The following is a 26,699-nucleotide window of genomic DNA, read 5'->3' as shown; positions in this document are numbered from 1 at the left end:
CGAGAAAACAGGCATAAGTGAGCAATCTGTGCCAACGGTGTTCGACTTCTGCCCAGACTGCTGAGGACATTCTTACGATCAGTGCAAAGATGGCAAGCGCTCGCAACCCCCGAGCTCCATATTCCGAAGACAAGAAGCACTGTCAAGGTGTTCATTATCGACAAAACAAGCCACATGAGCAAATTTCCGGCCTCAGACCTTCTGCACCCTATTGTTCCTGGTTTTGAGGAAATGTATTGCCGCGACATCGCATTTCTGGTCGAAAATCCCAGCAGCAAGCACAAATACGCTACTCTGCTCTTGAACCTCCGTGTGCGCGAGGACTGAGACTGTGATGCAGCTGTTAGAAGTATGGTAATGACTCTCTACTTACTGTGACTTCGACGCGTGTTTGCCGTACCTGACCGCCCCCTCCATTGTTCTCTGAACACGACTCAGACTACTCCAAACAAGGTTTTGCTCGCATCGTGGCCCCGAGTCATGTTTAGGTATAGCGCTTTTCTTGTGGCACTGTTGATCGTCAAAAGCACATGAGCTCCGGGTAAGACGCGCAAGATTCGGCAATTCCGGAGATAATGATAAGACCTCGGGATGGGGCGATGAGGAAGATAACGGCACCATGCGTTAGCGTACATCAGCAAACAAGTGCGGGGCAAACGACATAAGCGATAGTTTAAACCCACATGTAATACCGTAGTCCTCCACCAGGAGTGACGAGCCGGCAGTAGGAATTCCGCGGCGACATGTGATCACAACATCCGACATATAACAGCCTTCCGCGATCACCACCCTATATCTTAACTTCGACGAAGGTCGACACTCGTAATCCCAAGCCATTCTGCGACCACATCTATCATGCCGGACGATTCCGTGCCTTCGCGCCTTACCCAACTCCCGGTCATCAATGAGGAGCGGCCACGCTTCAGTGTCATCGAGTTACAAGATTATTTTCAGCGAATTAATCTCCCTCAGAGATATCTGGACTCGCCAGTTCTCTCAGACAAGACTTTGGCTGCAACCAAACAACACGGTCTTCCTTTTTTAAAAGCTCTCATCAGATACCACACCTGTAACGTCCCCTTTGAGAATCTCGAACTCCATTATTCCGCCCATAAAACGGTTACTCTTAAGATCCCAGACCTCTATGTCAAGATCGTCAAGCAGCGTCGTGGGGGCCGATGCATGGAAAACAATACCTTCTTTGCAACAGTCCTCCGCTCGCTTGGCTTCGAGGTACGTAACTGCGGAGGCCGCGTTTCCCGAGCAATGAGCCCTTACCCAGAGGTTCGCCGTAACCAAGCTTCGACTTATGATGGGTGGAACCATATGCTCAATCTCGTACAATTTGATGGTGCATGGTACGTGGCAGACATTGGAATGGGAGCCATGGGTCCCAATCTACCCTATCCCTTGCAAGATGGATTTGAAACAGTCAGCGTTAGCCCCCGCAGGATACGAGTTCAGCAACGCGCCATAGCGGAATCATATGGGACCGATTCAAACAACCTTTGGTGCTATGACATCTGCTACAGTCCAGTCCACGGTGGGGAGAATCAATGGACTCCGGTTTATTGTTTTACTGAGACAGAGTTCCTACCGCAAGACTACGAGATCATGTCGTGGTACACATCCACGCATCCAAGCTCTTTCTTCACAAAATATGTTACAAGTACCAGGATGCTCATGGACAAGGCTGGCGAGGAGATTGTTGGCAGTATGACCCTTTTTGAGGGCGGTATAAAACAGAGCATCGGCCTTGACCGGAAGATCGTGAAAGAATGTAAAACTGAAGAAGAGCGCATCAAGGCACTAAAGGAGATATTTGATATCGCCCTGACAGATGAAGAGAAGCAAGGCATTCCATCGGAGCTGCGACTAGCTTGATATTTGCTCTGGCACTTACTGGATTTAGAAGAGACTGATGCTCAGGGAAGCCGGCCCTTTTTTCATAGAGTTGTTTCGCCATTCCTCCATCTCGGATTACCCTTACATATCTTTTTTGAAAATGGGTTTAGCTCCCAGTTCCATCAATACTACTTGTTCTCGACCTTATCTAGCTGTCACATTCCTGTAGCTTCATCTTGCTTTGTTGTTGTTTCTATACCGTGTAACAATGATGAAGATATCTTGTTCCGATACAAACGTCCATCAAACGGAGCTAAGTAACATAACGATCAAGTCTGTTAAAGCAGTCGAGTCCAAAAATCACTACGCAGGACTTTCTTCCAACTCGGATTTCGTCTGTAGATACCAGTATCCTTCCGGATGTTCGGTTTTCCACGTGGAAGCTTTTTGCGCATCGTCATTAACGAGCTTCCAAACGTCCACTCCCTCCTGCCACCTCTCGTCTTCCCAAATATCTGTTTCACCGTCGCCTCTCCAGCGCCTCATCTCGAGTGGTGTGTGCGTTCCCCAATTATCAGTCTCCCCACGGACAAACGCCGCAAAACCTTCGTTCCAACCTTTCAAGCATGTCTTCTCTTGATGAGTCAAGCCCTTGGAGTAGTATGTTCCCCAGAACCAGATCGTCACATCCGTTGAATGTCTGACTCCCCACTCCACTGGTATTGTGGCATCGATGCATCCCAAACACCTATCAAATCGATACCGCAATGCATCTTTGCCTGGTCGAAGACCTCCTTCGAAAAGCGCATTGTGGAAATCACGCTCAGGATCATGAACCTGGACGTCGGCATAAATGTGCTCAAAGAGCTCCCGCCAACTTTCGTAGCACGAAGGTAGCGACTGCTTGGAGCCACAGTGACGTTGAAGAAGGGCTAAGTCTTCTCAGAATACTCTCCACAAAGGCGTTTGTACAAAGAAGAATAAGAATCCTGAGGTGTACGCCTGTTTCGATACATCGCATGATCGTGGTCTGAAGAAGCTGGCGAATCGTATTGACAAAATCGACGACGTCGACGCCCCGACCATACGCGCAGCAAGAAAGATGGTCGGCATCGTGCTTGATGTCTAGTACAATGACTCAAGCAATCGAGACAGGCGTCAGGCTTAACGGACGATATATACTGTCCTGCACCATGATCAGTAGTTCACTGATCATACGTACCTTTTTAGTTGCTTAGCGTAGTAGTGCAGGGCTGCGTTCTGACAACAGGCCTGTTCCCGAGAATTAGTTTATTCAGCAAGTCCATTTTTTGGTCCTTCTCTGATCTAGCGGTCTTCAATCGGCCAGTCGTATGGGGCATCAAAGCATCTTACACAAGTTCCGTTGTTGCCACAAGATCAATTGGCCTCCGAAACGTCTAGGGGTAATCTTTCAGATCAATGACCTGAGATTTATTAACTCGACACAGCTTCATGAACTTATATCCCTTCTGGGCTATATTTACACTCTCCGAACACATCATGGCTTGTACCAATCCTAACCAGTGGGAAGAGGATGTACATCAGCTAGATGGTATTGGCGAGATAACGGAGCACTTCAGCAAAACCTTGCACCCGGATCTTAAGCCTTTTACAGAGACCACCAAAACGCTTAAAAAAGTGTCACTGACCATACAAGATAGTCGCTGGCGCAGGAAGTCTGGGTGTCTGAAAGAGCAGTCCAACAGCTAGAGTGGCACATAACAAAGGCCCAATGAACTCAGCACCAGCATCAGGAGTATAGCCCTCTCAGATATTGATCTAATGGCCTTTGATATGGTTCATGATTTTCCAATGACTACGGACGGCGATCTCGATCCACTTGGGTTCGTATGGACAATGGAGAACGAATTCATTGGCCGTAACTGGAACGAGGATTGGTGGGATATGGGCTGCATGGGGGGCGGCAATCATGATATGCCAGGGACATAAATTGCATTTAGAAGGTCCATTAGCTATATACAACTGACTAACAAATACAGTGCCGGGCCAGGGTAACAAGAGGTAGATTGTTCGATGCTGAAGCCGAATACTTGATGAGATTAGCATGCATGCGCGCATTGCCCGAGATCCCGATGCTATGTTCATCACAAATACATGTACTGTTGCACCACGCCGAAGGTAGCGATCGGATCAACCCATGAATAATGACCAAGGCACCTTATATTTCGAAGAGGCACTATGATAGAGCGACACCATCACTATGACAGATGTTGTGTTACTCATGCTGGGAGAGGCGATCCGACGTAGCGCAAGCAGCATTAGCCATAGCTGCATACAGTAGCTCCAGTGAAAGACCGAATACAGAGTATGCAAAAGAAGATATAGCGTGTTTAGTGTACGTAAGATACTGTTTTAGGGTAGAGCGTTGCGCAACCCAGCCCACTGCGTGCACGGACACGGTATTAGGCTGCAACTCTCATCTATGCTACATAAATATCCCGCATTCCACGATATAACATTCTGCTTTCTCAATCTCACATAACACTCCGGGCCATAGCATTTGTTTTTATTGCAAACAATCAGTAATGGCCGATACGTCCGTACCCCATCTTCCAGCCGAGCTATGGGCCCATATCCTCCAAAACGTCGATGACCCATTTACGATATGGGTTACATGCCGAAAAGTGTCACGTGCCTGGAGGAAAGAAGGCGAGCGTATCTTTCGAGCAACTTACCTCCCAATCCTTCGCGTCGAGTGGTACAAAGTGGCTTATGGCCGAGTAGGATCTTCTGTGCTAGCTACCACAGACGAACACTCCATCGACCCAGAATCTTCAACGCGTTCGCTAATCCTTCAATTGAGCCACTCAGACACTTCCGACAATCTCACGAGCACGGAGTGGTTGAGAGAAGCCCAGTGGATTTTGAATTACGATGACTATCGCTTATGGGTGAAGGATACGCCCCATGCGAAGCTTGGGCAGGCCATCTGGTTTGAAACTGGAGATGGACGTTATATCTTCGTCGGTAGTTTGGAGACGCGCAAATTGAATTACTATCCTCCTACGGGAGAGCTAGAGGATCTTCCCAGGCGCCGAATCACATGCGACTGGAAGGTGTTGATGGATGCGCTGTTCGCGGAAGAGATGTATGTACGGCGAAAGCATCCAGGCCCGTCCTTTTATGAACTTGGAGAGCAAGGCGTAAGTGAGATATTGCAAGCCGTCGCCACCAAGATTGCCGATTCAGAATCGTCGGAAAAGGGATCAAACGGACGCACGAAGTCTATCGCAGATGAACGCAACATCTACCAACATAGAGTAAAGAACTTCTTGCAGACACATCTTCGCCGTACCGAAGAGTTCCGGCCACTCTACGCTGCAGCATTCCAGGAGAGGCTGCGCCGTGCATTCAGCAGTGCGGGCGTAGATCTCTACACTCATCACAGCTTCACTGGCATATGTGATCTCAACCAGCAACTAGATTACAATATTGAGAAAACTGGGTGTCTGTTAATGATGGAGAGTAGATTAGAAAGGCTTTAAACTTTCGCAGACGGGGTTTGGAAGAGGAAATTCGGGGAGTAGGACTAGCTAGCTCGCCGAGTTGCAGTGGCTTTGTGCGAGTGACTCGCGTACAGCTTACGGGGCACCAATATTTGGGTATTGTTCACTCGAAAGTGAAGGCTCAGGTCAACGCGGTCGACTAGAAGGGCCAGCAATGTTGTTGACTTGCACAAGATATGCTACACATTGCCCACGGTGTTCATCTTCGTTCTCTTGCAGCAAGCTAAGACGATATGTAGTACCCCAATGTTTCCACAGGGCGTACTTTCAGCCCAATCTAATAAGGCGCAGTTTCCACCGTCGACAAATGTGTAGACACTCACGAACAGCAGCCCATGCTCGGCGACGTGGTGAAGCTGCTGCGGAATCTCGCCACGGACAAGACATGGAAAGTGTTTCGAACTATGTCAGACTAGTAAGGTACGCACGGTCATGGTCTGGCCTGAGCTATCGGTGCAGCTTCACTCGGCAGTCTGCGGATAATCTGCTGCAGCGAGAAAACAGGACCCGCGAACTAGCGACTGCGCGACTATACGATGCGATGGTCTCGATGTACGGCGCCGCACTCGATTACTGTCATCAATATCCTTGAAAGAGCTGGATGAATGTCGAGGAGGATATCAGCGCGATTAGTGCAATCTCACCAACGGAAGTCCTCTCACTAGAGCCTTGAAAGCACCCCAACCGCATATGAAATTGCAGTAACGTTGTTGATTGCATACAGATTTCAAGGCAGAAGCTTCTTCCTCAAGTAACTGGCAAGCCAGAAGTCCCGATGAAAAAAGTTCGCGTCAGCCAAAGGTAGTGAAATATTGGCGACACTATGGTTCTGAGTATGAGCAAGCCCAGTGACTCACAACCGAGGCGCAAAAATAAGGATAATCATGAATGAGACCGTGGTCTCGTTCTGGATTGGAAGTTAGCAAGGTAGCCAGACGAGCAATGGCGGAAGAACTTACTCAGCGATTAAACTAAAAAGAACAGATACTACACTTGATCTAAGCCAAAAGGCAAAGAGAGCTAAGGAGTGAGGGAGGGGACGGGCAAAGCGGAATTGATATGTGAGATCTGGCCTTGGCACGCTAACGGTCACCTGATCGCGTACCTAGCGTTTCTTCTACGCTTTGGCCTCACCAAGGTGGGTGACCATGAACCTTGCACCGCAGTTCCGCCGGCCGGGCGCAGCAGTGGTTGTGAGTGGAGCTTCCACACCAGAAAGACAAGACTGGTTCAGCCCGTTCTATACCACACCAATATCAACCCTTACCAGACCATTCCAACCACTAGTCATTAGGAAAGTTTGCGTTGCGAACATCGAGGACTCTGAATTCATGCAGAATCCGGCGCGGGCCGCAGAAAGTTGCACCGCTTGAGAAACTTGAGCGATTCAATGCTGGCCACATCGGCAGCTAAAATGAGATGAAGCTGCTTGGGATCGGAAGCTAAGGTTGAGAGGATGCTAGACATATCAATGATATTTTCTTTCTGGGAGGACGTTATACTGTAGCTTCATACTCAGTGTCGATCTGGCATCAGCTTTTGCCGGTTCACGCGCGCGGTCTCGACATGGTTATAAAGTCATTTAGATGCTAAGATGCAAAATCGTATAGTAATATCTACATCAGAATGGCTAGGCAACGTAAGTGGTCATGTTTGTGAATCATGCAATGAGCGTGTTTGACAATAGTAAGCTGTCCATATCAACCTCGTGTAGATTCTCGCCCCCTCTCTTCTACTTTCCCGCACCATTTCCACGCCCTGATAGCCATTTGGAACGCTCTCTACCCCAGTCTTTCTCCCACAAAGCAGGTGAGAACTCCATATTTCTCAAAAACGCCTATGCAAGGAAGCACCTGCATTCACAGATATTTATGCCAACAGGGTTGTTGCTAATCGGCAGGTAGGTATTGGGGTTGTCGTTGCTGCCAGCGCGGGCGCAAGCCCCAAAGCAGTCGAAGTCGCTGCACGGGTTCGGAGCACATCCACGTAAACCGCCGTCATACGGTATGTTGAAACAGCCCCTGAAAGTGGGTGACTAGGCGTTGACCGAAATGGCCGTTGCCACCGCGAGAAGAGAGAAGACTAGCTTCATAATGCGCAGGCTAGTTGGGTTGCGAGTCTGGTCAACGGTGTTCTTGGGAAGATACGAGACGGAGCGTTTAGAGTGTTGATTGAGCGGATGCTAGCGGATGATGCGGGGAAGAGAAGAGCTCTCAAGGATAACGAGTAGGGCTAAGTAACGAGGTCAAGGCGCACCAAGAGAGAGTATGCTCTAGATGTAGTAATCTTGCTGGGAGAAAGACAAAGCATTTATACCTCTACAATACATGAACTTTCTATGAAATCGTTGAACTAGATTAGTAATAACTCAGTACTAAGCTAGAAGTAAACCGGTATGTTTTGATTGAAGTAACTAGACAGAAACTTGAACTAATCCAAAGCTAATGTAAATGCGATGGTAGTATACGCGTCCCAACTTCGTTCCGACTTCATTCTGGATTACTGCCTTTTCTGTAATAATCTGCCTCATTTTCCCTCAGAGGACTCTACGCGTCCTAGTGCCTCACGGTGTAGTCGTCTCATTAGGTGCTGGTGCTTACTGGATGCTAATCTCTCGTCCCCTTGTTTACTAATCCTACCTTGGTTAGGACTAGCCTCGCTAAGTAGGTACAATGTATGCCGAACAAAGTAGTAACTTTATAGCTGTTCGTTCAGCGGAAGATGACGCGGCGGGCAGATCAATTTATCCGCGACTAATCATGTGTTTCAAGCTTCCTTCCTAAACTGCCTCTGCTCATGTTGCGAACTACGTAGACTTGTACGATATCATACCAAGGTACCAAGAGACCGATTCTCCAAACTCCGCTTTCCGTCAATCATTTACAAAGTCCAACATATCGAAACAAGATAATTCGTCTCGCTCCTCACGGACCCCTACTTCGCTGGTTTTGCTTTCTAGTAGTGGCGGTACGTTTGCAGAGGAACATGTTTCGGTGAGAGTGGCTCGTAGTACATCATGTAACTGATTGTTCGCGAAGTCACTCCACATCGTTTTTAATCTCTCGTCATGTAAGCGACTTCTAACAGCTGCGTTGAAGCGACCAGGGAGAACACGGAGGAGTTCTCGTGACACATTTTCAAAAACTTGGTGTTCTGTCGGCAATCCGATTCGGCCGTCGTGTCTTTTTTTCGTAGTTTCTTCGCTAACATCTGAGCCAGAAATTATTAGCAAACGTACCAACTACGAGGGTGACGCCCGCGAAAAACTTACATGGCATCGACATTTCTTTCTCCTCGGCGTCTGGAAATATGAGTCGATAGATTGCGCGCCACCGCTCCTCTTCTGGCTTCCCTGCTGCGTCCTTCTTAGACCGCATCGCCTCGAATTTGGTGTAGCTCAGTCCCCAGACGTCCGGTCTTTGTTTTGCGATAAGCTGGCATGGCTGAGTATTGCGCTGGTGTACGGTTAGGCGTTCTCTCCCCGCTGTATTTCCGTAGAACCTAGTCCCGCATCGTTCGCAGCTATGATACAGGTGCACGCGCTCGAGGTGTTGCTTTAGTCTATGAATACCGATGGAGCCTGGTCCGGCACAGGAGTCGTTTTTGCAGCGGTCGGGGTTGCGCACATAGAAGGGACATGCGAGATCGGGATTGAGGGGATCAAGGCGGCGACGTCTACGTTTCTTGCGGAGTGGTACATTTGATTCTTCATCATTGACAACTATAGTACGTGTTGTCTGACGGTCACATTCGATTGGGCGCTTGCGTGAAGTTTGATCTACGCTATATGTATCGCATTGGGAGCCGTAGCCGCTGTCAAGATTTCGAAGCGATTTCGTGTTGAGTGTGGACGCTGTCAGACGGGTAGTTGTCAGGGTGGATAACGTTGATACTGACTCCTCGCTTGGAATTGTCAGCATAGCTTCAGCATCGCTACTGAGATATGTGGTGTTTGGCTCCTCGATGCTGTACGATATTGGAAAGTCGGCTTCGATATCGAGACCCACCTCCGCCGCGCTGTTATCGAGGCCGCAATACCGCATGAATTCCAGAGATAGATATCCTTCCTTATTACTAAGAGCAGCTTCTTCCTCTAGCCGCTCATCGCGCAAGAATGATTCAAGTGGCTCTATATTCTGCCGAACCGTTGAAACCAAATCATCCGTGGCACAGACTTCCAAAGAATTCTCTATCCCTGGTGGACCAATACAACCTACTGGCGTAGTCTGAAAAGCCAGCCTATCATCTATAGCGTCTTCGGTCTGGACTTGGCCGAGGGTCGGACGATGGCAGACGTAGGCGTCTTGAAAGTTGGTTCCATCGCACATCGAACACACAAACCAAAGGGAGACACGGTTGTCAGGGAAGCCGCATTGGCAGCATCTCCATACGCGCACGTGCTCAACATATCCGTTCACAAGCGAGTAGATCACGCTCTCCACGCAATGCCTGCATCGCAAGTGTACTCCAAAAGCCGAAGTTTGTATCGTGTCATCAGGCCTGCGCGCGAAGTCGAATGTATTGAGGGCATTCTCCATAGTGGTGATGTGTAGAAGTCGCAGGTATGTCAGTTGCTGTGGTCTCTGAAGTTGATAAGAAGGCCGTGGTTCCACACAGCAAACGTAGTATGGACTCAAGATACGTGTTAAGGTGTATCCGTGCTTACCGAGAACGCGCAAAGTTGTGCACATCCTTAGTTGTGCGGCTTTGCGCATACAAGGACTTGGCTATTAGACACATGCAGCATCTTGCATGATGCATGTAAGCAGAGACGTGTACCAATCAGGAACCATATCAGGCAAGAGCTGGTTTGCGAAGAAGGATGCTTTCAGCCTTGCTTCGAATCAGAAACTTGCGTCAGCGACGCGTGAAGTAGCAGGAGAACATGTTCGCACAAGTGTAGATGAGAAGCTATTCGTGCATTGGATGTGTGATAGGTAGAGCCTAGCTCAAACGGAAGCGAAACGGTATATTTTCCAACATTTCTTCGTCCGCGATCCATCTCCCTCAAAAGCCACCAGAGATCATCGAAGTGACTAAGTATGCGACACCAGGCTACTTTCACATAGACCTCCAACTCAGCAGTACACCACCAGCGCAATGCATAACCAGCAAGCTCAAATCAGTAACAAGAAGAGAGATAAGACTTACACATCATGCGTCCCAAGCATCTAGTTCATCTCCCACCCCTCTCATGATCAATAAGAGAAGGCAGTCGACTATCCAGGCGGCACCACGAGGAGGCGCAAGGGTCCGACTTCTACCGCCCATCCACCTCTTGCGATCGCCCCTAAAATTGAACAAATGCGATCCAGCTTTTCTCCAGACAAACGTTTCTTGCAAACAACGCAAAGGTTCGCAATAGCGGTTTGCCCCGCTACATGCAGTAAGCCACCGAAGCGGCATCCCACATAAAAGCCTTTCTTCCATTCCCATGTTCCTTGGACCCATAGGATGAAGCAAAAGCGACGGTAAAGCCACAACAAAAAAGTAGTAGCTAAACCAAAAAGACCCAACGCTCCATCCAAACAGCATGTCCTCAATCGACAAGTGCAAAAGACAGAGGAAGAAAGCCCACAGTGAAAGATCAACCAATGCTCTCCAAACGAACAAAGAAGACCAGACACAAAACGGTACTTGACGACGCATCGGTTTTCCCACACAGTAGTTGCCCATACGGGCGGTTTCAAAATAGGTTTCCGCAAAAGATGCCACGAAGTGGCAATTCCACAAAATGGATACATCCACGCATGGATCATTCCATACAAAATCCCCACAACAGGGATAGGTTCGGCCCACGGATACTCCCGTGAGCCGTGTTGTCGACGCATGCCTTGCGGCAGAGGTGTCGACGGGGTACGGGTGCTTGTATGCAAGTTGAGCCAGGGACCATGGCGGTCTGTCAGAGAACCCACAGCCGAGACTGGGAAACTCAATATCTGTTGGCTGCTTCCGCACTCGACAACTCTAAAAAAAGTGACACTGGCGACGGGTTTACGCGAGCGTTGCCTGCAGTACAAGTCCGCATGTCGAATCTCGAAGGGCATCGGCCAGTCACAGCGACAGGAAGGGGCGTGGATAAGCGGGCGGGCTGTATCCGGAAAGACACGGGTAAACTCGAAAACAACGGGGTATACCCGGAGGATGCAGGGCGTACCTGAAGGTGCGGGCGTACCCGCAAGTAAGATGAGACACCGAGGCTCGGGGGACGGGGACGAGGTAAAGGGTCTGCACAATGGCCAAGACATCGGGGGGACGTGCGATCGAGGGTGCCTGTAAGCAATGTTGCCATGGACCATGACGGTCTACCAGAGAACTTCCGAAGAAGGAGCTCCATATCGCAGGCATCTTCCACACGCATCTCCCTGAACAGGATGATACTGGTGGCGGGGCTACGGGCGAACCGTTCCCTGGCTGTACAGGTTCCTGACGCGAACCATCATGGGGTGAGAAAAGGATACTCTACCTGATACCAGTAAGGCGAGCGAATCGGTGAGGCCAAACTCGAGCCGGAACGGAAGACAAGGAGCAAACCAATCTCGAAGCCCAAAAACACAAAGCAGCAGCTATGGTAGGCTGAGGGTAGACCAAAACTCCGAAGAGTGGATACAAAAGGCGAACTCTGGCTATCAAAAAGGGAGCTCAGGGAAAATCGCGGTACACCCTCTTGTAGTCCAGTCTGGGTGTCCCACAGACCAAACTACGATAAAGGTGTTCGGACCAGACATGACATGCACGTCTAGTCCTGAAGAGAGAAGTGACTGTAGCCAAAACCTGCCATGGACCTTGCGGTCTGTCAGAATCTTCCAAGGAAGTTTCGATATCGCAGGCATCTACCACGCTCGTTCTCTGAAAAGACAACACTGGTGGTGGGGAACACTCCCTTTGACTGACAGGCTCCTCGCTCCGCCTTGCGCTGAAGCGCAAAACATTGGGATCGACTGCTACGTGATCGCAGTCGACCCGGATTCAAATAGAGCAGAAGCTGCAGGCCTCCGCTACACAAGGGCTTACCAACCAGTATCTCGGCACTCCCAGTAAAGCTACCCATGCCCGGCTATCAATGAGGAAGCTCTGTCATCGGCTGACCCGGTCGCTGAGGCCAGTCGTCTTGCACGCCAAACACGTCGCCACGGACCAAAGGTCTGTCAGAGCCACAATACCGGTGTAAAGTGAAGCTCCATATCTGTTGGCATCTTCCACCGTTCGCCTGAAAAGGGTACTAGGTAACGGGGTAGTAATCCCTGTCGTGACAAGCGCTGGTTGAGGGATAGAGACTAACTGTGACAAGGCTGCCCGCCAATAACGCGCACAAGAAACAGTAAGAGAAGCCTTGACTTCCTACATGTGGTATGACTGCCTCGAGGAGGACGCATTTTCTCGCGTCAATGAACCATGGACCTTGAGGCCTGTTGAAGCACAAGGCTACTATCTGTTGGCATCTTCCACACGCGACAACCTGAGAAGGCGACACTGGTGGCGGGGTTGCAGCAAGTGCTCCCTGGCGTGAGTTCTGCGTCCCCCTCGTGGCTACCTGTCCGCTGCTCCTAATGGTGCTCGCAAGACTTGGAAAGGAGGGAGGAGAGCTGGGAGGAGCCTATCGCGGGCATCGATCGGGACTTCGGCTGGCGAGTACGGTCGATGGTGCGGCGATATGGACGGGGCGGTGCATAAGCTATCGCAATAAGAAGTGTTGAAGGAGGAAAGGAAGTGCCGCTCGACGCAAAAGCAATACATGAAGGCAAAGATGTGTAAGAATCCAGCGGAGTACAACGAGGGAAGAATGCTCATACGGTGAGGTGTAATGAATGAAGCCAGAAATCTGTTGATGGGAGAGGGTCGTCTGTTATCGCAGAATCACATGTCGAGGTGTGCCATCAATGGTTCCTGGCACGAATGCTAGATACCAGTAAACAGCACCACGTATCAATCATAGGAGGAGAATGGGGAATACCAGCATACTCTATGCAGAGAACGGGAAGCCAACCATGGTTTGTACCGATCCACATCCGGCGTAAGACAACCTGTACAGTACCAGACTGTCCTATGGTCAGACGAACAATGTTGCTAGAACTGAGCTGTAAGCATGGCCAATCTCCGTAATGCCTCTCGCATGACGAGGGACTTGGACGGTAAGCTGATGGGCTCAGGCCATGTTGTCGCAAAGCCAGGCGTGTTCGTCCTCGGGAGCCGTGGCCGGATGGTGGAGTACATCATGACTGTCTTGGCCTGTTATCTCGTTTCGAATTTACCTAGGTGGGCCAACCGGACAAGCTCATTCGAGGAATTCCAGACAGTCCGGTCGGTGGTCCGCTCGTCGAGAACTAATCGCTATCTCCTAGAAGCTCAGCAAGCTCCGCCTCTTCTTCCGCAGTCATCATGCCTTCCTTCTTCTCGGGTTCCATGTCCTTTTCCTTACCGAGGCGTTCATCTTTGGCCTCTTGGACAGCCTTGGCGAGCTCTTGCGGCTTCAGGCTCCACTGTCTGACTGTAGCGTCAATGCTCACGCTGACTACGCGTTGTCCTAATAGAAGCAGGCCAGTAACTTCTTCGAAATGCCCACTGAAAGTGTGATGGAGCTTTCCGCTGCTCTTGTCCCATACGCGAACCTCTTCGTCTCTGCATACTGAAACCAACCACCCGCCGTCTTCGTCGACAGCAACATCGCGAACGAAATCCGGGTGCTCGAACTTGGAGTCCTCTTCCCACTCACGGCCTCTGGACAAGCACTTGGCTGTCTTGTCTGCTGAAGCCGTCCAAAGATCGCCATCCGAATCGAAGTGTAAGGCGTCAATGCTTGTCTCGTGGGCAATAATTGGTGACGGTTGGGTCTCAGAGGCTGAGGTCAATCCGATAGACCATCGCCGTATTTCCCGATCACTTCCAGCACTGAAGACTGTAACAGTCTCTTTGCCGGGCTCGTAATCGGCCGGATCCAACGCAAGAGCGAGGATACCCCGTGTGTGTCCCTTCAGGGTGTGTAGCTTCGATCCCGCAGCGACGTCCCAAACGATAATGCTTGCATCTTGCGATGCTGACACTAAGACCTCTTTGCCGCTTAGCGTGAATGCTATGACGGCCTTGACAAAGTCGCTGTGGCCTTGGAAGCGCTTGGCAGTCTTGCGCGTGGAGAGCGTCCATGACCAGATAGACTTGTCCCAACACCCCGCAAACAACGTGTCTGACTTGGGGGAAATGGCAACAGAGGTGAGAGGAGCTGTGGGTCCTGAGAAGGTGGCGGCGACTTTATTAGTCTAGAGGAGAAGATGTCAGTAATTGATGCCTGGAGCTATGGTGAAGCCACGGAGCTTGGTGGAGAAATGGAGGTCTGACCGACTTCAATGTTGATGCGTTTCACGTTGCCTGCTGCTTCGGCAACGTAGATGTAGTTCTCATCTTGCGGGTCGGCGATGACGGCGAGGATCTTGGAGGGGAGCTTGATAGGGTTGCCCTGGGTGTTCTTGGACTTTGCAGCCTTTCGAGCTGTCTCCTCCAGGGAGGAGCTACATGATATCAGCTAGAGTATGGAGGACCGGAGCAAAGAAAGGCCATACGTCGTTTGAAAGTAGTGGCCTGGATCGTTGGAGCGCGACATGATATAAGGTAGGAGGAGCGGTGACACCCGGCAGGTTATGGTGACTGACGGTGGGTCAAGTTGGGCATGTGAGCATCAACCCCGCTATTGTGACTCCGCCATCCACCCAATGAGGAAGCAGCCTGCGACAGCTGCCACATCACCATGACAGCTCCTCGCGATACCCTTCCAAGGCCCTTTTCGCTGGCTGATATCGTGAGCATCATCACAGAAAAGTGGGTACAAGGGATGATAGCGGTGAAAATTGATTGATTCGATAGTAGCAAGAATATGGTATTAAATGCTTTCACATGTACTGAAGTGCAAACCCAAACGCCGTAGATCATAAAACAAAGGAAATCGTATGTTGTGGCTTTCGCGTTCGACCCTGATGGATCGTGTCGCGACTAACTTTAGTTGGGTACTTTGGATAAAGGAAATCGTATCGTATAGTCATGTCCGAGCAGTGAAGCTCCATCTGTATGGTATTGCGTTCGTGTGTGCAATGCTTTTGGGTTTGCAATGCGTATCGTAATATCGTAAATGCATATCGTAAGAGTGAGGCGTAGTTATGCAAAACTGCGCCCATCATAACACTCAGGGGGGATATCTCAAAAAGACATTCCAGGGCAACCTCATTAACTTTTGTGTGGAAACATAGTCCAGCAAAGTAGTTGCGCCCAAAGACTACATCATCTGTCTGCGATGCAAATCATAAAGTCGTGAATGTGTAAGTGCACATAATAGTGTACAGGGTCGTTAATAGGCTGAGTGTCCAGCGGAGGCACTGGCGGCGAAGTCGCGAATCGCCCATCTCCAGCCGCCTCGTTGTTCGCCGTTGTCGCGAAGGCCGCCGACCCAGCCTTCGACTCGTCGTCGCCAAATGGCTTCTTCGTCACGCTGTCGACGGATGAAGCCGGGTCCGACATCAAACTCCTCGCCCACAAAGGTTGGGTCATCGGGGTTCGGTGTGCCAGCTCTGCCCATGCCATTACCACCGGCGACACTCTCGTTATCTTTGAGGTCGTCGAGGCCAGCGAATGGGTCTTCTTCTTCATCCGCTTCGGAAGGCGACCCAATATCGTTTGCCGGTCGAGGCGCCTTGAGCCAAGTCATCTTGACAGGATCGAAAACCATACGGCCTTCGTATTGGACGTTACGTGGCACAGAGATCTGAGAGATCAGGGCCGGTCGTGGCGGAGAAGGTACTGGGGCAGGCGTTGGGGGCTGAGCCAACTTGGCTGCTCGCGAGGAAAAGCTTCTATGCCCTTGGTTGGCATGGTTGGCATGGATAGACGACAGTGCAATGTGCGAGATCGACTGTGAGCGATCATGGCCGCGGCTCATCTGGTTTCCCGGCGGGGCAAAGGTAGGCGTGCTCGCTGTAGTTAAAGCGAGGGTTGTAGTAGAAGTATTAGGGTGTGAGAACGAAACAAGGGCCTCCTCGTTTCCTTCCCAACGTTGTAAAGTCGGGTTATAGATCATACCTTTTTCGTCTACATAATGGTCAGTAGGAGCTGGAAAGTAATGGTGGAGTGCTGTACTTTGTGTATAAGGCTGCGTCATCTGCCTGATCAACTGCGGCTTCTGTCCTGAGCCCTTCTTCCTCTGAGCAGATGGACTAGTATGAGGGCTACGAGCGGCCACTTGGGCAGCCCAACTGACGGGCCTAGTGGAAACGGGGCCCTCCGCCCGTGACCTCGTACCTGCCAAGCGCTGCTCACGTGCATTCCTGCTTGCTGCAGTGTCACGAGCAAAGCGAGGAGTATGGTCCATCTTGGGGGGACTTCGAGGTGTCTGGGGCATAGGCGTTTGCATTCGATCAGGCATCGGCAGGCGTGAATTGCTAGGTTGATGTCGCAGCGACTTGTTGCTTGCGACGTTACGCGGCACCTTTTCGAACTGCTTCTCTTTGGAAGCTGAGGTGGGCAAGTCATCGAACAGATCGAGCTCATGGCCATCCCCAAAGTTCCGTTTGCGCTGGGGCTGGGTCAGCTTCTTCGGGGCAGGATGACGTGCAAGGGCAGAGGGGGCCATGTCACGTCTCACCGAAGCGCGACTCGGTGTCTCATTGTTGCCGCCGCCAGACAATCGCGAGTAAGTCCGCATCGAGGGAGACTGTGGACGGCGAGGGTCGGAGTCGCGGCGAAGGTGTGCTTGCGAAGTGCTCTTTGACATGACGTGGTGCGATTGCGAGGACGCTCCACCGGCAGGAAGAAACGGCATGCGTGGTGCCTGGCTGGTATTCATGTTACGGAGGACAGGAGCAGATCGCTTTGCACGGAGCAGCTGGGCGCTGGTAGTCGTAGGCATGGTCCGAGTCGAGTTGTTCGAGGTGGACGCACCGCTTTCGTAGACAGGGGTAAGCCTAGTGCGACTGGCGATGGAAGGCAGGGGTCTGGGTATCCGTGATGTGGTGGGCCTGTCGGTGAAGGTAATGGTAGTTGCTGGGCGAGCAGCGTGAGGAGCGGTGGTCTTGGTAGCAGTCTTCTTCACGACGATGTTCTTGTTCAGGGTCAGCTTCTGTCGGTCCAGAATTTCGCCGTTGCCAAAGTCGAAACCATCCTCAAAGTCTTCCTCTTCGGCCGCAGGCTTTGATTTGGGTGATGGTGCTTTGGGGCTGCTGGTCTTGGGGCTGCTGAATGGCGAAGGGGACAATGGTGCGGCCCTGGGTGATAGGGGCGGTTCTTGCATGGGGGCCGAGGTGGGTGACATGGGCGCGATGGGCTGTTCGCGCAACGGTAAAGGTGGAAGGAGCGAGGCCTGTAGGGTTGGTAATGGTGGTGGTGGTGGTTGCTCGGTCTTCTTGAGCTTCTCCAGACGCGCACCAAAGTCCATGTGCTCGGTGGGGAGGACGAGGCCGCCCAAGTCGTCGTCTTCACTCTCCATGGTCATGATGCTGCCCAGACTAGGGCTCATGGCAGACACGGAGGAGCTGCGTGCGCCGCGAGTTCCCTGTCGCGTGCCTGCAAATCGAATGCCCAGTGAACCTTCGCCCCAGTCGAAATCATCGTCCTGCTCTTCTGCTGGCGTGCGTGGCTTTGGCGTCTTCAGCTTCAGTCCTTCCGTCGCGTTGGTGGGCAGCTCGAGATCATTTCCCCAGTCGTCGTCGACGTCGATCTTCTTGGTCGACTTCTTCTTGCCCAGCCTCTTGATGGATCCTCCTAGTAGTGCCGACGACGGCACGCTTGTGGGTATCGGAATGCCCGCCTGTTTCGCGGCCGTCTTGATTGCGGACGTGTTGGTTGCTTGGTCGTCTGGCGTTATCAGGAACTGCCAGTCGTCCTGGGATTCGGTTTCGGAGCGCACGCTCATGCGCGAAGAGAGCGAGTGTACTGTTGAGTTCTTGAAGAGGAGGCCGTCGGAGCGGTCGTCGAAGTCGCCGTCGTCCCATGTTTCCATCTGGGTGCTCTGTGAAGTAATGGAGGCGATGCGCGCCGCAAAGGAGCGGTTGTTGGCCGCCATGCTCGGTGGAGCGCGAATATCGCAGGTACGCGTGGTGATGTGGGTGTGCAGGATCTTCGCGAGAGGTACTGAGGTGGTTGGGTTGTGGGCCGGCGAGCGTCGCTCCTGCACCGCTTGCAGGTGCTTGCAGGGCTACGCGAGCTGGAAGGCGGTAAGTAGACAAAGGAAGGTCCGCAAAGTGGCCCGCACGCCAAGACACGCGTGTCGATAAGAACAACAGACCCACACCCCTGCAGCACGCGACGACGATGACGGCGATGATGGCGGTGGGTATGCAGGAACAGATTGTGCAATGCTACTCCCCGCATCCTACTACGTGACATGGCCGCCTATATAGTCTCACACATGGCCGTGTCTATGTTTATTTCTGTTCCTGGTCTGAGGGACTGGCGCTGATCGCCTGCGATTCGCGTCCAAGGCGGATGCCTGGACACCAACAACACTAAACTTTCATTCTGACGGGTGCTGCCTGCCCTACGCGTCGGCCCTTTCCCTCCACCACGCGAGATCCGCTGTCTGCCATCACAAATATAACCTGTCTCAGGTAGAGGTGGTTCAAGTTACGGTTTCAATAGTTCCCCCTACCACTTGAAACGCCCGGTATCCTTTCCTAGTCCAACACCATCCCAAACCTTCCAGCTCGGCACACTTCCGCCCAAGACTAGTGCAGGTACACACCACCTGCATCCAGCGTTGCAATGCCTAGCCGCAATATCGTGCCCGTCGAGCCTGCCCATGGACGTGGGGAGACTGTCGTCATTGAAGTGCTGCAGGAGGGCAATCACCCTCTCGATGTAAGGTTGGTAGGTTGCGAGGGCGAAACCCCATACGTGACTTCGAGTAAGACAGCCCGAGTATCCACAGCACGTCTGTGTTTCGCCATCTGACGCGGCCCAGTCAAGCATTGCAATCTCGCGAGTCACAAACACAAATTCAAGGGCAGCGACGATGAGTGGGCCACCATCGTGTCTCATTTTCTGCTCCAGCAACCACCTGAACTCGGCCAGGCCGACACTTTGGACGGTGTCCGCATGGTCTACATGCTGAAAAACAAGAACCTGGAGATTTCTTTTCGCAAGGACGTCCAGAACATCAAGGTGGGTGGCTATTTCGGTTCGCTCTGCAACCCGGCTCATGTGTATAGGTCACCCTGGGTGAGATCGTTCTACCAGAAGACGATGAGTTTGAGTTGAACCCGTTCGAATGGGCGCAGGCGTCAGCCATGGCGCACGCCCAAACGTTGAAGCAGATGGTTGACCAGGAGGCGAAACTCAAGAGCGAGCAGCAGACTGTCGCCAAACTCAATGCGCAGCTGAATGACTTTATCAAGACTAAGAATGAGACCGAGACAGCTATGCTCCAGCAGTTCATGCAATTGCTTAATGAGAAGAAGCGGAAGATTCGGGATCAGAGTCGTCTCCTAGCTGGCGCAAAGGTTGACAAGCCAACAGGTGAAATGACCATGACCATGTGTGACGGGCTTTATATTGACAGTGTCTAGCGGCCGCCATACAGTCGACGCGAGCAGATGCCAAGACTACAGACACCAAGGCTCGCAAGGCAGGCGCGTCACGAACTTCCAAGCGCAAAGCTCCCGCACAAGCCGCAGAACCAGAAACAGTACCAGAGTCAGACAGTGACCAGATGGAGATTGACCAGGCCAAAGTGGAAGAACAGGACGACGAGGAAATGCCCGAGCCCATGACCCCAGAACAGTCAGACAACGAAACAGAGAATGACGAGTCTGCGCCAACTGCGACAGCGAGGTCATCTCAAACACTCAGGTCGGGTTCAGTTGTACACAGGTCGAGGAGCGAAGCCACAGAGAGCAAGGGTGTGCCACCACGTCGAGCGCTTCCATTCGCAAAGAGAACGGGAATGCCAACACGAAGTAAGGATGTAACAGCAATAGAGGAAGACGATGACGAGACGGACGACGAAGAGTTGTAGGTTAGTGGCTGGCTATGTTTCACTGTGTTGGACACAAGTTTGGTTGAAACCATCCCTACCAAACTTGGCAATTGCGCCGTCTGGTTCGCCGTGTTTCCTTTTAGCAGGATTATGCCATCACCTTATACAAAGAAGAGACCAAGCAGGTGCTAAGAACTCTATGATATCTGTGTTGGTGTTGCTCTAGGCCACGTAGCCCTGGAGTAGGATGGCTTGCTACACCAGTTTAATTTCTTCCTTGCATGGAGTGGGATGGACCTGTATCGAGAAACTATAATTACACCAAGTGTTTGGTTCAAAATTCAGACTTTCGCTTTATGATTTATCGCCGAAGCGGTGCTTGCTTCTGCCGCAGTGGTCATGGTGCGAAACATGATTTGCAAGCCCCTTAACCTAAACATGGATGACACTAATTATGGGCAAGATGCGTGACGTGAAATCTGTCATGAATATTGGAACTAGTACCTGGACCCTTTATAAGTTTGTACATGTCCGGGTGGTAGCCCGGTTGCTCATTTATGTGATTGCGATGCACACATGGATACGTGGGAGTCGGCTGGCGTTGATGTCATCCATGTCGATCGTTCGGGACACCAGGGACGTCCCGAGCAGCCCGATGGTGGGAACAGAATATACGCTTGAAATGAAGAAGACTCGAGTCCCCAAGTGATGAATGCGATAGAAGGAAACCATCTTCATTCGAACGCAGCCAAAACTAAAGCGATCTGCAAGTGATGTGGTGTCGGGTCGGAGCAAAGGGCAGCCAATCGACGATGCAAGTGTCTCCGGCCAGGGCTGAAGCGCGCGGGAGAAGCCTCCCGCCAAGCCATGTCCACCTCGACATGTCGTCCTGCACCACCCGGTTATCGCAAACACGAGATCACCGTTTTTCTGGGATTACACACGAGGTCGCTGTAATCGTATAGACCACGTGTGCGAGCGATGTCCTATCCCAGCCTTACCGACCAACGGTAGCAGCGCGTGCTTTAGGTGAGTGCGAGTGAGGGATAGCCTCCGATATCCACATGCGCGACCATGTGGATCTACTGTACTGACGACACGTGAAGAGAAAGCGATTGTCGGCTTTGTATTGTCCACGCGCATTCGTACTAGAATCCGACCTCACACCGCGTCCATCTGGTTGCCATAACCTGATCCCCGCTCGAGCACCTCACCTAATGCTCCTCCACCTCCATACGTCGTTCCACTGCACCTACCGTCGTCGGCCCGCGACACCACCAAGACACGCGACCGACCGTATCCCCACCAATATTAGGTAACACGCCATGTCGGGCCCAGACCAACCTGAGCCTATCGTGGATACGACGCGATCACTCAAGCGCAAGCATCTATCCGCCGACGATCAAGCGGAGCTCGACTCCCTCGACGACATTGTCAAGCGCATAAAGACGGCGGTTCCGCGAACGCCATACATACTTTCAGTACCTTCATCAAATCCATACCGGTACTACTCACAACAACAAGCCAATGCCTGGAAGATAGGAAGATTATGGAAGTCAGATGAAGAGCACTTGCAATACAGAACATATCTGTACCGCGAGCCATGCCAGGACTGCTTCGAGCTGCAGGCGGGAGAAGACAACGAGCCTGAGCCTGAGCCTCCACGCTCCCAGGCTTCAAATGGCCAGCCAGCGAAGAAGAAGCCCAACTTGTCAGCCTTCAAGGTCAAGCAAGCAAACGGTCCCAACACTCCCAGCGTCAAGATCACTTCGCCCAGTCTCGCGCCGGAAAAGGCATCGAAACAGGCGATTGGGGTTAGCAAGTCTGAGAAGTTGTCTGTGCCCCCCCAAAAGGCCGAGTCCAAGTCGCCAAGATCGTGAGTTCACCGCTTTATATGTTATCATGATACTGACAACGAGCAGCTCCTCTAGCACATTACGCGACGAAAAATCTGCCAGTAAAGCCAACGGTGACGCCCCTCCCTCGAGTCGACCGCGAGCCTCATCCGCGCAGAAGAGCGAGACTATCAGCTCCAAGGGCAGGATCGAGAAGTCGGATCCTTCAAACTCAACACCACATGGCCTACCCCCACTACTGTCGCCAGTACATGAGCCAATGGGCAATCCCTACGGCCTCCCGAACATTCTATCCCCCACACTCCCCTCAAATATACAGGCCGAGCTGGATAGAATAGAGGTACAACGGAAGCGCGCAGACTCCGACGCATCTGTGTCATCGTCAGATCGCAAGAGTCAGACGCTGGCTGTGCCGCCTAGTGCATCTCAGCAGTCCAACGGTACGCCCAAGTCAGAGAGCAGAGTGCGCTCAGTCTCTATCAACGGCAAATCGCCCAATCCCGAAACAGTCAGTCATGCCAAACAACCCGATCCTAGTATGCTAGTGAAGCTGAAATTCTCCAAGACCAAGGCTCCAGTCGTTGGCCAGATTCTCCGCCTACCATCGAAACGATCCAATGCCGAGAAGAAGGAGCGCACCGATGCGCCCAAGGTTACTACAGCAGATACACAGCCCAAAGTCACGGATCCGCCTCTCATCAAGAAGAAGCCTATCCCCAAGGTTGCTGCTCGTCGCGGAGAGACTACAACGCCAGCTGCATCCACACCAAATGCTGGCGCAAAGCCAGCCCCTGCAAGTACAAAGGTTGCGGAGAAGCGACCACGGCCGGATGAGGATGCGTCTTTGGCGGTACCTCCCACTAAGCGACCCAGGGCTGGCTCAACGCAAGACCGGCCCATTACCCCTCTCCAAAACACATCATCGCCAGCACTATCTACCAAGCCCAATGCACAGAAGAGCCAGAACCAGTACACAACCCCTAAGAAGGATATCAAATCAGTCAACATGTTACGAAGCCAGTCTTCGGAAAGCAACGACGCAACGCCCGGTCGGTCTGGTGCAACTCCAGCCGGCGTAAAGATGGAGCACAAGGCCGGCCCTACATCTGCTCTTCTGAATAGCAAGAAACAAGCGGATATCTCGCTGCTAGGACAAACGTCGGCAAAGCTGAATCAGATGGGTAGAGCCCTCAAGCACGAAGCGACCAAGATCCTCACAGCCGGCGGCAGCAAGATATCAAAACAGGACGAGAAGCGAGCTGCAGTGACGAACCTGGAGTGCATTCTGTACGTCCAACACTTGCCATGACATGAACCTTGCTAACGAACCTAGCGCATACATGGCCGCCTACTTCGCCCAAGACTTTTCCCTTAACCTCCGCGGCCGCGCCGGCGAAGTAGAGCAAACTTGGAAAACACTCCTTCCCCTCTGCCTCTCCTACTCGCGCTGCACAAAAAATCTTCAACACCTCGACGGCCTACGTTCATATCTCAGTTCCGTCATCGCCGGAGCCATCTGCACGCACGTCTCGCAACGCTGCCAGAACCCCAAGTTATTCTCCCACGACTCCCCGCAAGACCACGCTACGAACAACGTCGATGTAGCCCGCCAGCAGAACTCCCTGGCGGAGAACTTTGCGTTGCTGTCTGATCACACGATTAAAATGAACAGACATTACCAGGATGCCCGCATCGCCCTGCCAATTGAAGACTTGCAATCGCTCTACAAGAAGACGTATGCGGGTCGTGAGGCCAACGCCAAACTCGCACGTGAACCAGAGAAGGTCAGCGGCGCGCGTTTGTCGGGACCGTATTTCCTGCCTCTCGCGACGGATACTACGCCCATCCAAGCTGTACGCTTCGGCCTCAAGTTTCTGAGCGAGTACTGCGAGAAGGAGGGATTGCAGTATAACCTCAGAGTAAATCTGGATAAGCCGGAATAGTACGAGATTCCTGGTTGGTATACGCGAGGTTAGAGTATGTTGTTGAGGGTGGACGGTGTAGACATGTATTTCTTGTTGGCGTTTTGTTGTTATCCATTTTGAGTGCCAATTAGCGGGTGGTTTTTGTTTTGCTTTGAAACAACTCTGATACCCCATGAGGTTTGGCTGGACTTGTTCTCCTGTTTTTAGCCAGTTACCATTCCTCTTCTTCTTGTACGGTCGGTTCTATACGTAATGGGTTGCGATTGTGGGGATCAAAGTGGAGTCTAAGTTAAGGCGTTGATAACGGCATGGACGAAGGCAAATGAGACTCCGACTTACAAAAGTCATTTATAGTTGGTCTTTCTTGTAACGGTATACTGCAAAAAGTCTCGGATTTTGTGATCATGTTCATATAACATAACTCGTGCAAACATTATCTCAACCAAATTTGTCCTTGGAGTGCCAACGCCTTAAAAACTCCCATACTCGTATCGTCATCAAGTGATATGCCAGCACCTTTACGATGAAAACACCCTCTCCAATCTCTCCAATAACAAATCCGCATGCCCCTTTTGGAAAATCAACATAGGCCTCAAACGAACTGCCCTCTCTCCGCTCCCTCCAATATTAACTCCCTCACCCTTCGCCTTCTTAAGCACCTCATCCCGTCGTACACTGTCAAACGCAATGAATGTGCCCTGTCCCTTTCCTCTCAGATTCTGGATGTCCTGGGGGAACTTCTCACTCAGCCTCTGCAGCCCGTTGTATAGGTAATCTCCAACAGCGGCGGTAGAGTTGACGAGGTCCAGACGTTTGATTTCCTGGATGATGGCACGGAAGAGGATGGCGCGGGCTGGGTCGCCCATCCACGTGTTGAACTGACGGTAAGGCTTGTTGGGACGGAGATCGTTGTTACCAAAGTAGTACCCGGCTGTCTGCGCCTTCTTGGAGAAAGTAACCATGTCAGGTGGTGTCGTCAGGCCCCAGTGTTCATGAGCCCAGAATTTGCCTGTCGCGCCGACACCCGTTTGCACCTCATCGACGATCAGGAGGACGTCGTGTTTCTTTGTGATGTCGCGTAGGCCGCGGAAGAACGCGGGGGTGGCGTGGTTGTCACCACCTTCGGATTGAACGGGCTCGATTACTACGGCAGCGGGCGGGTTGTGGAAGGTTGTCAGTATGTGTTCTGTTTCATCTAGACATCTCTGTTCTTCTGCTGCGTTTTCCGCCTCATGTTCATGTAAGGGATATTTGAGAACGGGGAATGGGGCTTGTGGCCAGTCGAAGGCGGGGATGTCGAGCTTGTGGATGGGTTTAGAGCGTGTGGTTGATAGACTGCCAAAGAGGCGGCCGTGGAACCCTGTCTTAAAGGATAAAATGGACATGTCCGGGGCACCGGGTGCTTTGTTATCCATGGAAGAGGTAATGTCTTCCTGTGAAAAGTCGGCGGAAGCGCCGCCACGTTGCTGTTGGCGCTTCCACATAAAGGCTGCTTTGTAGGCAAGCTCGTTAGCGTCGGAGCCGGCTTGCGCTGTGAAGACTTGGTTTAGGCCTTTGGGCGCTACGGAGAGGATACCAGATTCGAGAATGTCAGCCCAGTCGTGCTGGGGGAAGTTTCCGAGAGCTGGGCGATTGATGATGGCGGAAGCCATTTCGGGGGATGTGGCTGCGAGGAGGAGGGAAGGGTTGTTGTAGCCTACAGGGATGGAGGCAATCTGTGCGTATACATCAAGGAGAACGTTGCCGTCGAGGTCTGCAATGCTGATTTGTGTCAGTCTCAGTTCGTTTCTGGAAGCATGCCAAACATACTAGTTGCCATAGCTTCGTGAGTAATCAGCCATCATGTTCAAGCTCCTGGTATCGAAGACCTTGCTTAGTCTCTCAATGGCTTTCTTACTCTCCGGACCGGGTATCTCCGTCTTCACAATTGGCTGCCGGGGCTCATCTGGGAAGAAGGGGTGCTCTCCGCTATCTGCAACAGCCGCTGCCGCTGCGGAAGCATGTCGTCTTTGTGAGGCAATTGGTGCCTTTGCAGCTACACGGACATTTGTGCGAAAGATGGGGGCTCGAATGCGACCGGCATTGCGGATGAGGGATGCCATCGTGGTTGTTGCCAGTGTTGTTGTTGTTGTTGGAAGAAATATGACGGAGGGCTGATGACGCCGCGGGGAGCTCGAATGCGGGGAGACGCGACGCGTAACAGTAGCAGCTCTGTCACAACAAACAACAAGACGATGTATGTCAAGGACTACAACGAGAAAATGGGATACTCGGAGTTAGAGAGACCTCTGGGATTAAGAGCGATATCGCATCTTATATCAGTTCAGAGCTGTTTATCTATGCGTCGATAGAGCTGATAGAGCTCCATCATCAACCGGCCCTAACCCGTTGCTATCCCCGCAAAAGCTCGTCCAAGCGAGCTCCCCCAACGCTTGACCCACACTAGACCCTTGTCTAAACCAACTTCAGTTGATAGAAACTGGCAATGTGTTCCGGTACACGCCGCAGACGCCATGCACGCTGGGTCCATCACCAACATCCAGAAACATCAAAGAGGGGTTTCTATTCCGACTTA

General features: G+C 51.8%; 8 protein-coding genes across 8 annotated transcripts; 4 read left to right on the top strand and 4 right to left on the bottom strand.

The window, feature by feature from the left end:
* Positions 1-855: 855 nt before the first annotated feature.
* Positions 856-1,884, top strand: ALTATR162_LOCUS3535 (uncharacterized protein; the record flags this gene model as incomplete). Its single annotated transcript, XM_043311143.1, has 1 exon — positions 856-1,884. The coding sequence occupies one exon, from the start codon at positions 856-858 to the stop codon at positions 1,882-1,884; it is 1,029 nt and encodes a 342-aa protein (XP_043167078.1).
* Positions 1,885-4,412: 2,528 nt separating this feature from the next.
* ALTATR162_LOCUS3534 (uncharacterized protein) lies at positions 4,413-5,372 on the top strand (the record flags this gene model as incomplete). Its single annotated transcript, XM_043311142.1, has 1 exon — positions 4,413-5,372. The coding sequence occupies one exon, from the start codon at positions 4,413-4,415 to the stop codon at positions 5,370-5,372; it is 960 nt and encodes a 319-aa protein (XP_043167077.1).
* Positions 5,373-8,265: 2,893 nt separating this feature from the next.
* ALTATR162_LOCUS3533 (uncharacterized protein) lies at positions 8,266-8,770 on the bottom strand (the record flags this gene model as incomplete). The annotated part of the gene is made up of 2 exons (XM_043311141.1): positions 8,266-8,603; positions 8,665-8,770. The coding sequence occupies 2 exons, from the start codon at positions 8,768-8,770 to the stop codon at positions 8,266-8,268; spliced, it is 444 nt and encodes a 147-aa protein (XP_043167076.1).
* A 4,947-nt stretch (positions 8,771-13,717) lies between these two features.
* Positions 13,718-14,988, bottom strand: ALTATR162_LOCUS3532 (uncharacterized protein; the record flags this gene model as incomplete). Its single annotated transcript, XM_043311140.1, has 3 exons — positions 13,718-14,647; positions 14,698-14,896; positions 14,948-14,988. The coding sequence occupies 3 exons, from the start codon at positions 14,986-14,988 to the stop codon at positions 13,718-13,720; spliced, it is 1,170 nt and encodes a 389-aa protein (XP_043167075.1).
* Positions 14,989-15,726: 738 nt separating this feature from the next.
* ALTATR162_LOCUS3531 (uncharacterized protein) lies at positions 15,727-18,432 on the bottom strand (the record flags this gene model as incomplete). Its single annotated transcript, XM_043311139.1, has 2 exons — positions 15,727-16,463; positions 16,512-18,432. The coding sequence occupies 2 exons, from the start codon at positions 18,430-18,432 to the stop codon at positions 15,727-15,729; spliced, it is 2,658 nt and encodes an 885-aa protein (XP_043167074.1).
* Positions 18,433-19,130: 698 nt separating this feature from the next.
* Positions 19,131-20,382, top strand: ALTATR162_LOCUS3530 (uncharacterized protein; the record flags this gene model as incomplete). Its single annotated transcript, XM_043311138.1, has 4 exons — positions 19,131-19,272; positions 19,330-19,529; positions 19,577-19,883; positions 19,934-20,382. 4 exons carry the CDS (start codon positions 19,131-19,133, stop codon positions 20,380-20,382), a joined length of 1,098 nt encoding a protein of 365 aa, XP_043167073.1.
* A 1,286-nt stretch (positions 20,383-21,668) lies between these two features.
* On the top strand, positions 21,669-24,142 carry ALTATR162_LOCUS3529 (uncharacterized protein; the record flags this gene model as incomplete). The annotated part of the gene is made up of 3 exons (XM_043311137.1): positions 21,669-22,219; positions 22,266-23,486; positions 23,533-24,142. 3 exons carry the CDS (start codon positions 21,669-21,671, stop codon positions 24,140-24,142), a joined length of 2,382 nt encoding a protein of 793 aa, XP_043167072.1.
* Positions 24,143-24,642: 500 nt separating this feature from the next.
* Positions 24,643-26,226, bottom strand: ALTATR162_LOCUS3528 (uncharacterized protein; the record flags this gene model as incomplete). The annotated part of the gene is made up of 2 exons (XM_043311136.1): positions 24,643-25,885; positions 25,934-26,226. 2 exons carry the CDS (start codon positions 26,224-26,226, stop codon positions 24,643-24,645), a joined length of 1,536 nt encoding a protein of 511 aa, XP_043167071.1.
* Positions 26,227-26,699: the final 473 nt, after the last annotated feature.

Source organism: Alternaria atra, assembly GCF_907166805.1.
Source record: "Alternaria atra isolate CS162 genome assembly, contig: 22, whole genome shotgun sequence".
Lineage (NCBI taxonomy): Eukaryota > Fungi > Ascomycota > Dothideomycetes > Pleosporales > Pleosporaceae > Alternaria > Alternaria atra.
The sequence above is the reverse complement of the archived record's forward strand: the minus strand, read 5'-3'. Positions and strand labels throughout refer to the sequence as shown.